The 13,907-nt window shown below is 38.3% G+C and overlaps 1 protein-coding gene across 4 annotated transcripts in view; it reads right to left on the bottom strand.

Moving 5' to 3' along the window:
- Positions 1–2,335: 2,335 nt before the first annotated feature.
- The window catches only part of LOC132975589 (RNA-binding Raly-like protein), a 63,529-nt gene continuing 51,957 nt past the window's right edge, over positions 2,336–13,907 (bottom strand). For 2 of the 4 annotated variants that reach the window (XM_061040265.1, XM_061040256.1), the window contains exons 3-7: positions 12,916–12,966; positions 7,243–7,412; positions 6,557–6,670; positions 5,383–5,522; positions 2,336–4,691 (exon numbers count right to left, since the gene is read on the bottom strand). In XM_061040265.1, coding sequence (XP_060896248.1) covers positions 4,653–4,691; positions 5,383–5,522; positions 6,557–6,670; positions 7,243–7,412; positions 12,916–12,966 — 514 coding nt within the window. In that variant the 3' untranslated portion in view covers positions 2,336–4,652. The remainder of the gene's footprint in view (positions 4,692–5,382; positions 5,523–6,556; positions 6,671–7,242; positions 7,413–12,915; positions 12,967–13,907) is intronic. The other 2 variants (XM_061040280.1, XM_061040273.1) reach the window with 1 other exon arrangement.

The raw sequence follows: 13,907 nt of genomic DNA on the forward strand, positions 1-13,907 counted from the left end.
GAGGGCATTTGTAAAAACAAGCTAGCACCCCTGTTGGATGAGATTTGTTAAGTACAGATAAGAGCCCATTACAAATGTCAACTCAGTTACAGTACTTGTGTATTACCAGTAAAATAAATTATTGCTTGTTTAAAAAGAAAAAAAGCCTTTCATTTATATACTTTAATATCATTTTGATAACCATTTGTCATTTAACTGTTGAACTGGATCTAAGGGTATAGGTTTATTATCAATGATTGTTTTGGTTAATTAATCTACTGAGGTTTATATATTTTTATTTTCTGCTTGTTAAAATTCAAATACAATGAAACATATCTAAACAATGGTCCAAAAACCTCTGAATTATTTTATTTGCAGTATTATTCATTTTTACCAGAAGATCTGAATTCCCACATTTTGAGAGACTGACTGATATTATTGCATGAAAAATTCAACAACTTACAACGACTTAAATAGAAGAAAAAGATCTGTAGCCTACTCAATATAACCTATTAGTTTTTAAACAAAGGCCTATATCGTTAGCTTACATGTAAAAAAAAAAAAAAAAAAAAAAAAAATTCTCCTGCCTAGATGATAACCACATTTATGGGGTGCCGATTGTAAAGTTGCGCACACTACAAATAACAACAACATTTCTCCATATTTAGCCCTAAAACATCACTTTTTATTCACATTTAGAGAAATATTTGTGAACTTTGTCAAATTTACTTTTGTGAATACAAATGTAAGATAATTTCATTGGCAAATATAAATGTTAAATATTATATCTAAATGTTGAATGTTTTATCGAAATGTTAAATGTTATATATAAATGTTAAAAATACATGTCCTGATTCTAAATATTTAGCTACGTTTCTAAACATTTAGTTTACATTCTAAATATTTGTATTTGTAGTGTGCGCAACTTCACAATCGGTGCCCCATAGTCTTTTTCATTTGTTTTTGTAGTGTACCCCAAGGTTCTATTCTAGGCCCGCTGTTGTTTTCCATTTACATGCTACCCCACAATCAGATCATTCAGATCCACAGTATCTCCCATCATTCCTATGATACTCAGCTGTATGTTCCCCTCCAACCAGATAACCCAGACAATTTCAATAGTTTACTCACAAACTGCAGTAATGAAATGTTAGATGTCACAAAACCTTTTAAAATTCAACAAAAATAATCTGAAGTCATAATATTTGTTCATACTCATTCCTCCAGCCTTAAAGCACACCTGATCCACTAAACAACAACATCACATAGAGCAAAAAAATCTGTGCATCACATTTGATTCTGACCATTGTTTTGATACTCGTGTCAAATTCTGTTTATTTCAAGCACATTTTCTGAAATAACATCCTCTCTCTTGTCAATTGATTTGCACACAGTTATTCGTGCTATTATCTTTTCTTGTTTGCATTATTGTATTGCACTGTTAACCGGTATCAGTCAGAATTCCCTTGAACAATTCCAATTAGTTCAGAACGCCGCTGCAAGAATCCTAACAGGCACAAACAAATATCAACACATGACTCCTGTTCTTGTCAGCTTACACTGGCTGCCTGTTTTTTTTAAATCAAATTGATTTGAAGATGTTTTAATTACTTTTAAAGCTTTAAATAGCTTTGCCCCAAAATATTTTACAGATCATTTAAACTTCTATGTGCCTGGCCGTTTCCTTAGATTGGCGGATGTAGCTCTGCTGGTTGTTCTGAGAAGCCGGCTTGTTACAATGGTGACCGAGCGTTTGCAGTCAGAGACCCCAGACTGTGGAACACTCTGCTAATCACTATTAGACAGTCAGCATCTTTAGCTTTTATAAAAACCTATATTAAAATGTATACAGGAAGACTTTAATGGACTTTTGATTTTATCTTCTGCCTTTTAAACCACCTATTTCTTATTGCCCTTTTTCTCTGTGTTATTTTATCTGCTTTCCTTTTCCATTGTTCTGTATTACTTTCTAACTTTGTTAAGAAAAGGGTTACATAAATACAGTTAATTACTATTATTATTGTTATTATTATTTTAATCATTACTGAATGCTTATTGAAAAACCTACAACCTCCTTAAAATTCATCAGGGATACCTCCTATTTAATTTCTTGTTTTATTGACTGAGATGTCATCATTTAAGCTGATGTTTTTGTTTAGATTGTTTACCTTGTTGATTGATCACTTTTTAAGAGCAGAACATTTCATTTAGGCCATGGTGTATATCAATAGGTTATTTGCATAGGCCTTTCCAGGAGCTTTTATCTTATCCCACGGCCTGTATAGGAGCAGTTTCTCATCAAATAATAAATAACAATTTCAAACTACATGTACTGGTGTGATTTTTCCTATTCTAATCTAATGTTTTTCAGTCAGGTCGTAATTTAAACGTTAAATTATGTCCTATTTGTGTTCCCTTTTTCTATTTTGTTTAAATGCATGCTTATTTTATTTAAAAAAATATATATGTCAATTATATTCCCAAAATGTTGGCTGAAAACATTCAAAGTGACTAAATCAAAATCCCCCTCCCATTTTCAAAGCACACGTATTGTTTTGTTAGGATCACACAAGACCACAGATAGTTAAAAGTACATGAATCTTTAGTGTCTCAAGTCTCCTCCTCACTTATTTGGCTTCATCAGCAGGACATGATGGCTGTAAAAGAAACAGCTGATGGTGCATAGTCTGCAGGTACAATTCTTTGGTTTGTGGAATAGTTTAGTGTAGGTCAGCCATACACTATGTAGCCTACTGTTGAAGAAAGTAACAGACAAACATCTTCCACTAGAATCAGCTGCAGTCTGTTGATTGGGATCCAACACACACAGAAATATATAGAGGTCCTTTCCGGTCCCCTTCGATTGCTCCATGTTTGAAGGAACAGTGACGTTGCTGGTTCAACGTGCCATGCCATAATCTGGCACCACTTACTGTGTTCCTTTGTTTTTTATAGTATCCTTCAATTATTGTAACATTAATGCACCTCACCACCCCAGTTTTAAAACAGGACATGCACTTCCATCATTGTCACGATATCAAAATTGTTTGTTTATATAATGCCATCTGCCTCACATTCTTTCCATTATTTATCCAAATGTCAGTTTAAAATAAAATAAAAACACACTACCATTTACTGTATTTATACTCAATATGAAAATACTTTTACTACTGTGACATGGAGTAATTCCACTTGGCTTATTTTAAGAATGCAAACAAAAACATGTAACACAATATGAATTATCTTCATACATTGCTTATTTTCTTGAAAAAAAACAAACATATGTGAAGTCCTAAAACAAGGTTCAAATCAAGACAGTTCAACAATTACAGAAAAGTTTACAGTAATACACAATATTACACACTGACCTGCGCGTCTGCATGTCTTAAAGTGCCAAATACATGGTGGAAGAGCATTTGAAACATTTCTCTAATATATCTAAAATAGGGAAAACACCTTTATTTCTTCAACAGGATAATTTCTAGAACATTTATGTTAGTCACAATGACATTTCAAACAGAAAACAACTTTTATTCCCTCCTGAATGATCTTTTCAGCCTCTCAGTGATAACTATGATTACTCTGATTGTTACATTTTGAATTGACTTCACAGTAAGTTGGGTATAGGAAGAAAATAAACTCTTCAGTGATCAAATCTGAGTGAGTATAGATTTCCTTTGAAGGGTCAAAACAGTCTGGCATTTGCAGAGAGAGTTTCATTTCTACTTTACATGCACACACTAGTCTATGCCCTTATCCTGAAAATGACAATAATCCTTAGCTGTTCAAACAGTTAAATCCACCCACTCTTTATGAGTCTGCCTCATTCTATATTGGGTTTGCATTATCAAATTTTTATTCTGACATAGACTTAGACATAAGCTTTATTAAAAAGAAATACACATATTTTAAAAAGACAGGAGTCAATCTTTTAATTTGACAGTTTCTGGATATTCAGCAGAAACTAAACAGCTTCATTTGGACACTAGAATTACAGCACATTAAGGATTTCTGTGGGAACAGTTTGACATTTTGCAGCATGTTTAGAAAAAGACTTTTAATGCGACCAAGCTAATCTGGTAAACTGCTTACATATTTTTTTTAATCAGAGAAGTCTATTGTCTCATTTGGATTAATATTGCAATATCTGTATTAATACGGGAAAATTTCTGCTGTACAACCCGGCTAACACAGTACAATAGGATGGTCTGCTTAGGCAGGATTATGAAAAGTAAGTTTAATTTACCACCATGCCTCTAGGTAATCTTTATAATTACTCTCAGGATAAGATCCCACTCTCTCTCTCTCTCTCACTCTCTCACTCTCTCTCTCTCTCTCTCTCTCTCTCTCTCTCTCACTCTCTCTCTCTCTCTCTCTCTCTCTCTCTCTCTCTCTCTCTCTCTCTCACTTTAACATAACAAAATCTTCACAATTATGTGTATGTAGCTTACTTACTGTGTTAAAGTCACCAGTGTCAGTGTTTTGGTATTTCCTCAAACTACTTCACAGAAACCAAGCTGTTGTGAAACAATTAGACGGTGTGTTGTCAGAAATGAACAATCTGTTGGAGGGGAGATGATCCTCTGATATGTGTGTTGACTTCATAGTTTATGTTCTCTTCCTCCATGTTTGGCACTTAATCCACGTCTTCTATGTCTTCTTATTTTCCTCCTTCATATTTCCTCCTCTGGGTCTGAGCTGTGGTTGCTCATCTGCAGCAGACAGACAGACAGACAGACAGACAGACAGACAGACAGACAGACAGACAGACAGACATACAGACAGACAGACAGACAGACAGACAGACAGACAGACAGACATACAGACAGACAGACAGACATACAGACAGACAGACAGACAGACAGACAGACATACATACATACAGACAGACATACATACATACATACAGACAGACATACAGACAGACATACAGACAGACAGACAGACAGACAGACAGACAGACAGATGATGAGAGACAGGACAGACAGACAGACAGACAGACAGACAGACGATGAGAGACAGGACAGACAGACAGACGATGAGAGACAGGACAGACAGAAATAGAAAACAGAGTGATTTGGTTAAATTGCAAAGTCAGAATGACTCAGTAAAATGTGATGCATGATTATAAATCAATTTCATGATGGTGTCTCAGTGTTACATCAGTTCTCTTTACAAGACTGATACATCTGAATGTGTTGTTTGTGCTACTCTAAAAGTATATTAATGATAACATTATAATAATAATAATTATGTAACAGTAGTTTAAAATTCTAATCTCAAATTTGATCTTTGATTTTTTTTTCTTCTGATTTATAAGGCAAGCTTATTCCCATGGATTAGTCTTTTAATTTAACCGACTACATTCCAAAACAACTAAACACACATTTCAGGTGTGTTTACCGTGTGGTGGTCATCATCGGGCTCCCTGTGGATTCGATGGCGGGCGCTGGGTGGGGAGAGGGAGGAGAGGGAGTGCTCAGGACTGCTGGCGGACAGAGCGGACCCTGAGCCAGCTGGACTGTCCTCTCTCAGTGGAGAACCTACATCACACACATGGAGTAAGAAATTACTGACTTTGCACTCAATGATGGGCAGAAAACAAGAATGGAAAGGACAGGATGAAGGGAAAAACAAAGATAGAGAGAGGAAAGAGAGAGGGAGCAGGCTGGATAGAGGAACTGGTGAACAAAGTAGAGCAGTTAATGAATTGATATGAAGATAAGAGCTATCAATTGGCAGAAAGTGATTCAAAGTAGAGACTACACAGTCTTTGCACACATAGGTCTACTTCTCTTAAGGTGTTGATACAGCTTTCAAACTGTAGTAGACAGAGGAAATGTTCTCTTTTTTATACCCTTTCTATTTGTATATTCATGATGTTAAGATTTTTCTTTACAAAAACATTGAAGTGTAGCAGCGACTAAAGATTTCTCTCTCTCTCTCGCTCTCTCACTACATAAGTGGTCTTCTTGAGTTTGTTTCAGTTTAGGATCAGTTTAAATAAAATTGCTGTAAAACCTGTCACCTTAGGCAGGATAATAATTCTTTGTCCTGTTTCCTTTCTGTTCTGTGGCTCCTGTTGGACGGTGCACTGACTATTTCCTTCAAATGTCCACATGAGGGCAGCAGCAGCTCGTCCCTCAATTGAAAAAAAAGCTCCTTTACTCCCTGAATTGTTGTCCTTGGTTTGAAACTGCATTAGTCAGTTAACTACTCTGTTTGTTCAGCATGTTCCATAATTTCCTCAGAGTCATATATCAAGAGACCAGCACGGCACCCCAGTTTTGCCTTGATTCAACTTTTACAAACATCCTGACTGGAGGGAAATAATTGATTTGTCAGGTGAAATAGTGACTCTACGGGTGCACGACATTTCCCTTCCCCCCTCCGTGTGTCCTCTTAGCACAGATCCTGAATAATTTTATCACGGTTTTGACTGGTGCCAGTAGTAGGGCAGAAATCTGAAAGAGGCATATTGCTTCTGCCTTTCACTGGTTTTGATGTGCGTATAGATTATCTATCATTTGATTGCACAGTGACCTGCCTCCACTGTCTTTGTGAATGAGCGTCTTACCTTTGTGGTCATTCCGCTGTGTGTCCATCCTGTCCAGACTGTCAAGCAGACCATCGATCTGTGTCTTTATCAGAGTCAGCTCCTTTTTAATCACCTGCAACTCCTCCATGCCCACTGCAGGGACAGTCACAATGTAAAGACGTCTTACACACCCCGAACATGTCTTTAGGGAGAGTTTTGAAGTAATCCATAGACACACATGCTCATTTCTTACAGTTGGAGAAGAAGATTGCAACATTGTTATTTCTACATCTCAGATTTTACAAATTAAGCAAACACTTTATTAGGAGTGAATTTGTGCATTTTAAACATGATTATGATTTATGCTGATTAACAAATGTATTGTGCTAATATGCTAACAGAAGAAGACATTGCCTGCAGCTATGATGCAGTATTAATACGAGTTTCGTATTTATTTTCTAATTCCAATATTGTGAAAAAAAGAAGAGCAAATTTGTCCAAATTTCCATCGCTTACTAAAACAATATGTCTTTGAAAGATGTCTATTAAAACACTAAGTTAAATAAATGCAGCATCATTTGTGTGTGACTACTCAAAGGCTGAGACGTTAAAGATGTAAGGATACATTGTGTAGCATTGAATATTTCACACAGAGAGGCAAACTATGTCGATCTGCAGCTTTCTATGTAACCTTTTGTTTGACATAGTCTTCACATATTACTCACACTTGGCTGTGGATGAACTAGTTGAGTGGGCTCGTGAGCTTTTGGAGTGGGTTCTGTCTCGACTGCGTCTGTGCCCGGTGGAGTAGGAGGAGGAACGGGATCGCTTGGCCAGACTGGGTCCCAGAGGGAGAGGAGACAAGGAGGCCGGCACACGCTGGTAGTCATACACCCTAGAAATTAAAAAGATAAAACTTTACTGACTGTATTGAGGCAACACTTTAAATGGGGGACTTTGACTTTATTAAAATAATATAATATAATATAAATAAGGGTAATAAATAAACAAATTTGCATCTTTCTTTTAAAAAAGGAGTCAATAGAAGTTTTTAAGTGTATATAAGATTATATAGGTATATCAGCACTAACATTGACCAAAGAAAATTCAAAGAGAGCCCTCGCTCAAACAAGCTGTTCTACAAGCTGTAAAAAAGAGATTTAAAAAGAAAGAATGTTGGAAAATAATTCCTAGATAAATATGGATACTTATATTCCTTTGTCTTTTATCTCTGCTTCTCGCTCACACACTCTGACGTTGTTCCTCCCTGTGGACAGCTCCATGTCTCTATCTGTCACTGAATGTAATTGGTTCTGTCAGGACCAATCAATAGCTCCCCGCCAGGCTCGTATTGCTGGTGACAGGGGGTGTATCACAGTCAAACTCTATAGTGCTTACAGAAACCACACTGAGTGTTTGTGCATGTGGGCTTGTTTTAATAGAAACAGAGGCGATGCTGGGATGGAAGCAGAGAGAGCAATATGACCCTGACTCTCAGTGAGGCTGATGACCAAGTGAATTACAGCTTCAGGGTCAACCAACCACAGGTAAGAAAAGCTGCTGGAAGCACAGAAAGTAGTCTGACCCCGAAAGATAAACGGTTCAAAGAATCAGTCCAATCTAAGTGCTTTTATTTGTTTTAAGCAGTGTCACTGTAAACAGATCAGTGAGAGAGCAGAGGTAGGAAGACTGTAAACATGAGAGCATAAGAGAACATTTCTTAAAATGATCTCTAGTGAATAAAACTGATTTATTCATATATATTGTTTTAATATGTATCAGTGTCACTTCGATACTCTTAGGGGACACAAGACATACGTATTGCCTGAGTCTAGCTGCTGCAACCTTTTTTTTAAATGCATGATTTCAACAGTGTTCATTGTAAAGTGGTTTGTTTTTATCAGGGCCAAAATGATCTGCAGAGGTTTCCCCTGCCCCCCAAAAAGAACGTGATGCAACACCAAGAAAACACTGATTGAAGCAGTTGTGCTTTATTTCTAAGTTGTCTTTGTGAAGCGCAAGTCACAAAGCCAGCGTTTAACAGTGGAATTAGATTGGACTGAAACCATAGTACTAAAATAATCTAAATGCAAATATTTGAAGGTTCTATAGAATAGTATCAGCTGCGTTCACACTCGTCAAATAACAAGTAAAGCTATAGTCATAGTTTCTACCATGTCACACTGGACTATTTTCCATGAGAAAAAGAGTTTCCCAGCTACTGCAGCCAGCAGTCTTGGTGGTGCTGACTGAAACACCACAAGAACAACCTCAGACAGGTGCAGAGTTTTCACATTAAAACAATTATACTAATAAAAATGTCTACAGCAGATAAAAAACATTATAGTAATTGGACTTGAGCTTGTTTAGCACTTTTCTAGTTGTCTGCCTACTCTTAGCACTTTTTACAACATAGATCAAATTTACCCATTCACACACTGATGGCGAAAGCTGCTGTGTAAAGTGTCCATCAGTATTAACGTATTCCATTCATACACATTCACACCCCACTGTCTCAGCAGCGCGAGAACTGAGGGGTTCAGTGTCTTTCTCAAGGACACTTTGATATGTGACTGAGCTGGGGATCGAACCCCCAACCTTCCGGTTGAGAGACATCCAACTATCACTGTGAGAAAGCCTGACTAGAGTTAACGAGCCTGCTCAGACGTAACGAGCTCGGACCGTATGAAGCACGTGGCTTACATGCTGCAGAGCAGAGTATGGGAGGAGCAGAGCAGCTGCAGGAGCAGCCTGGACATTTAAGTTATATGTTTGTGCGTTAATGCAGAAAAGAGTACGTTTGTTCATATTTACTTGATGTAGTTTCATATATGTACTTACTAAAGTTATTATCTTCATTCTATTCCAGTTAGTAAGTTTTTCTTTGATACATTTTCAAGATTGATTGCTATTGCAAAAGGGACATCATATATTATATATGTTATGATGCACATTTGTGTTACCTACATATATATATTTTTTCCTTCTTTCCTTTAGAACCACACACACACACACACACACACACACACACACACACACACACACACACACACACACACACACACACAAAGATACGTAGATTGATTCTCTTAACTACATGAAACCACGAATGAGACACAAGATATGCCAATCTCCCTTGTTCGAAGTGGCTTATGTAAATCTACATGTCTGTCGTGGAATAAAACCCTTGAGCTGTGAATCCTCTCTCCTGTCCTGATTCTCTGACCGGAATCATTTTCCATATCTTCCGACCCAAACTAAAGAACTTTTCAAAGGTTCAACCTTTATTTCAATCACTGAGCCACAGCCGCCTGTTACATATCAAACTCAGGACTGTAAAACACATTTTTCAACTAATCCAAATTTAAAGAGCTGCAGAGAAAACATATTTTTCTGAATAAATTGTTAATTTAGGAGAATGTAGGATGCATTATGATAGAAATTCATCCAGACTGGAATTAGTCACAATCTGTTTATATACCTGGGCCGATAACAGTCTGGTTCCTGAGAAGTTATGTGACTAAAAAGCTTGTTTGCTGTATATCACAACAGGGAGACAAGCTGTCAGCTGCAAGGACTTGGAGTCAGACAGAAATGTAGATTAACTGATTGGGCTGTTATCCAGTCAGTGAGACGTAGCCTTGCTACCTGAAAAGTTTTCTCTCTGTTTTCTGTCCTGTTTTATTCTGTGAAGACTCTCCATTTTGATACTGAATAACAAGTTATTTCCCTAGCCTCAGACACACGTGTCATATGAGGATGAAGAAAGTGTATTAGGCCACCATAAGTGTGTGAGATTAGTTCTGTGAGCATTGTGTCCATGTGTGGAGACACAGACACCAAAGAATTATGGGAGTTTAAAGTCCTTCAGAGCAGTTTGCAGGGGCAGATATACAATGTGTTGTTACACCAGCTTTGAAGTGTCATCTCAGAGAATGGGAGCTCAGACAATGGGAGTGCGTAGACGAGTGAGGATTACAGAAAAGTGTGTGAGTGGATGTGAGAGGGAGTGTTTGTCTCTGCGGATTAGACCCCACACGGAAGGCAGCTTTGTCAGCTCAGGCTGTTATCTGTGTGTTAGAAGACACTTTTCCTTTTGGTTTGCACAAGAGGAGAGCTGGAAAAAAAGTCATTTCTCTCTCTCTCTCTCCCACATATTGATGTGCACAAACAACAAACCCACCCAAACACACTGTCCCCACACAATCACATCCAGAGGCAAACACATGCTGGAACTCTCATAATTACGCACACATACCCACACAAAAAAGCACAGAGCTGTCTGCAGTGCTAGCCACCAGCATGGGGAATGATCATGCACTGTGTTAAAAACAAATTGAGATTCAGTGGTGAGTGTTCCCCCCTGAGCAAACACAGAAAAATGCAGAGCTAGGAAAATCACAGCAAAAAAAACTAAGAGAAGAAAACACCAAGGAAAAGATGACAGTTAATTCCGGGAGCAACAGAGCATCAATATTTGCAAGAAATGCAGTGAAATGAGGTGTTATTTCTGCATGTGTCTGTGAGTGTGTTTGTGTGTATGTGTGTGTGTGTGTGAGAGAGTGTCTACGTGTGACTATGTGACTGCATTCTGTTATTCAGATGTGCTGAGTGAGGAGTTTATGAGTGAGGCCCGGGGGGATATCAAGGTCCCTGCGCATTTTAGTGGTGGGCCAGTAATACAGAGCCACAGTTTAAACAACTACTCCATCTACACAACCACTGCACTTACTAAACACATGCAGAGAAGTGTGTGCAGAGATAACAAAATGGTAAACACAAAAAAGATTATTGATAATTGCAAAACTGCTTTTAGTGTTTTAAATGGTGTTAAACAAATCTCTGAATTAAGCGAAAATGTTATCAACAAGACGTTAATTTCTTTTTTCCTTTGAGTCCAATGCTAGTTGTGACTTCCGCCATAAACTTAGTTCCAAATGTGGACATCAGGAAATCAAACCTATCTTTTTCTTCCTGACTGCTACACCTGTGTGACACTTACAACCAAGGTATGAACAATTTGATAAAAACATCAACATGTACAGTAGCCCTATTTTCTCATCCTGACCATTTTGCAATACAGTAGTCATTAGCTTTCATGCTAATTAGGCTGACCAACTGGCAAAATGATTTCAAGGAGGAACAGACTGAAATTTCAGACACCGATGTAGCAGACACAAAAGACTTCAGTTGTTTAGGTCCTTAAACACTCTATTCTGACCCAACTGCTGACCCTCTCTTTGGCGGTCTTATGTAAAGTAAATTCATTTAAAGCCCCGACACGCTCTCTCTCCTGGGTTAAGAATCAAGCTGCTCCACTTAGCAGTCCCCCTGAAGGTCGGAAGACTGCCGTTTTGATGACTGGATATAAAGTGTTTTTGTTCACAAGGTTGTAGGATTTATGTGTTTTTGACTTTGAATCTTTATATATTTTAAGTGTTTGCTATTAAAGGAGCAATATGTAACTCTGACCTGAGGCTTTAAAATGAGGAGTTCAAATTCAAAACATTGGAGAGAGCTTGTCTCTCTCTCAGTGTTTATGTCATGTTTACATGGACGGGACGGGCCTTGCATATAAAGCTGTTTTAGTCAAGGACTAGAGAAAAGAAGAATAACAACTCCTACTCTCTGATTATTTGGATGTCACGTAAGTGTCGTTAGACCACGGTCATTCCGTGTCAATTTATGTGCAAAATTAATTTATGAGTGAACCAAAGTGTGCTAACATTAGACTGCTAACACAACAATGCAGACCACAGGCAATTCACCTCGAGCAAAGAACAATTTTGTCCACCGCTTGTGCTTAATAATGCTTCATTACGGTGCGTTCTAATTCATAACTCTTTTGTGCGATCGGAGTGGAGAGTGGTTGGAGGTGTGCTGCTGGAGGAGAGAATAGCCGTTAGTTTGTGTTTCATGCTGGTGCTCAAGGGCGACATCGACTGGATCAAAAAGTTGAACATTCTTCCTTTAAATGAAACTTCTTTAACTTTAACTGCATGCATGTTAAACAAATATACTACATGATCTGGGAAAATGTCTTTTGTGATTGAGTGGATTGAGTTGATCAAGGCTGTTCAAAAACATTGTCTTTGCAACTCTGGGGAAAGTGTTTATATACTGCATGATATAAATATATATATCTTTCAGTTGATTGCATTTATGTGTCCGTATGCGTGTGGGAGCCGTCTGAGTGAGCGTGGCTGTTAAGCAGTAACAGGCGACATTGCCAGCAAAGATAATATGAGTGACAGCTGTGAGGCTGACAGTGATGGGGAGCAAAGACTTCTGGGGACCGCAAGGACAGAGAATCTGCTTTAACCCTTTTCCTTCTGCTTCCTGTGACAAAGACAAGCAACAAGGTGTGTGAGCTGCCATGCATAGCTGTCTGACAGTACCTGTCATAGTAGTCCTCATGGTAGCTATCATACTCCAGGTCTAACTCAGATCTGCAGATAGAAAGACAGAGCAGGGGATGAGTCGAGCATTTGTCAAAATGAAACGATGCAATTTTACTTAAAAAAGAGCAAGTTTAGTGAGTGAGTCAGTGTGTAAATGTGTGTGTGTGTCTCATCAAAGTAAGATGGAACAATAACTTCATCTGGAAAGAGCGCTGCATTATGATCTCTAGTCGGCTAGAAAAAGACATGGATTTGTTCTGCTGCAGCATCCAAGGTGGAAAACATAGAAATAGTCCCCCACTCCAGCTGCTCACTGAACACCTCCATGTGTAAGCTTTGTGAAGCGTGTGTGTGTGTGCGTGTGTGTGTGTGTGTGTGTGTGTGTGTGTGTGTGTGTGTGTGTGTGTGTCTGTGTGTGTGTGTGTGTGTGTGTGTGTGTGTGTGTGTGTGTTTTAGAATTAGAGGCAGGTGAGTTATGTGGCAGCAGTGAACTTAAATGGGCCAGCAGTTGTGTACCTGCAGAAAAGGCCAGAAGAAGTGGAGGAAAGAAAAGTGACACTAAGCCAGAGCGAGATCACATTCTGGTGTGTCAGAGCTCATCGTTCCTGTCTAATCCCCGCACAGAGTCGCAAATAATCCCTCCATGATGCTCCCCCTCCCCCTGTCTCCCTTTGTCTCTCTCACTGACTCATTCCCTCTATATTTTCTCATTCTCTAATGTAACTGTAATGATTTCCCCTTGTTTACACCGACATGGGGCCAGTTCTATCTTGAAGAATACATTCAAAACAACCTGTCTGAAAAATGTACATGGCTTCGTTGATGTCACCCATTGTTTTGTGAACCCCCCGTGTTCATCTATCAGAGATGTCATCATGTTGATTTTTATGGTGACAGAGCTGACCATACTTGTAAGACAGGTTGGATACACATATGTCTCTGTTTACTAAATAAACATCATGCTGAATTGAAAAAGACATGAATCTAAT

This window comes from Labrus mixtus, chromosome 1 (genome assembly GCF_963584025.1).
Source record: "Labrus mixtus chromosome 1, fLabMix1.1, whole genome shotgun sequence".
In the NCBI taxonomy this organism is placed as follows: Eukaryota; Metazoa; Chordata; class Actinopteri; order Labriformes; family Labridae; genus Labrus; species Labrus mixtus.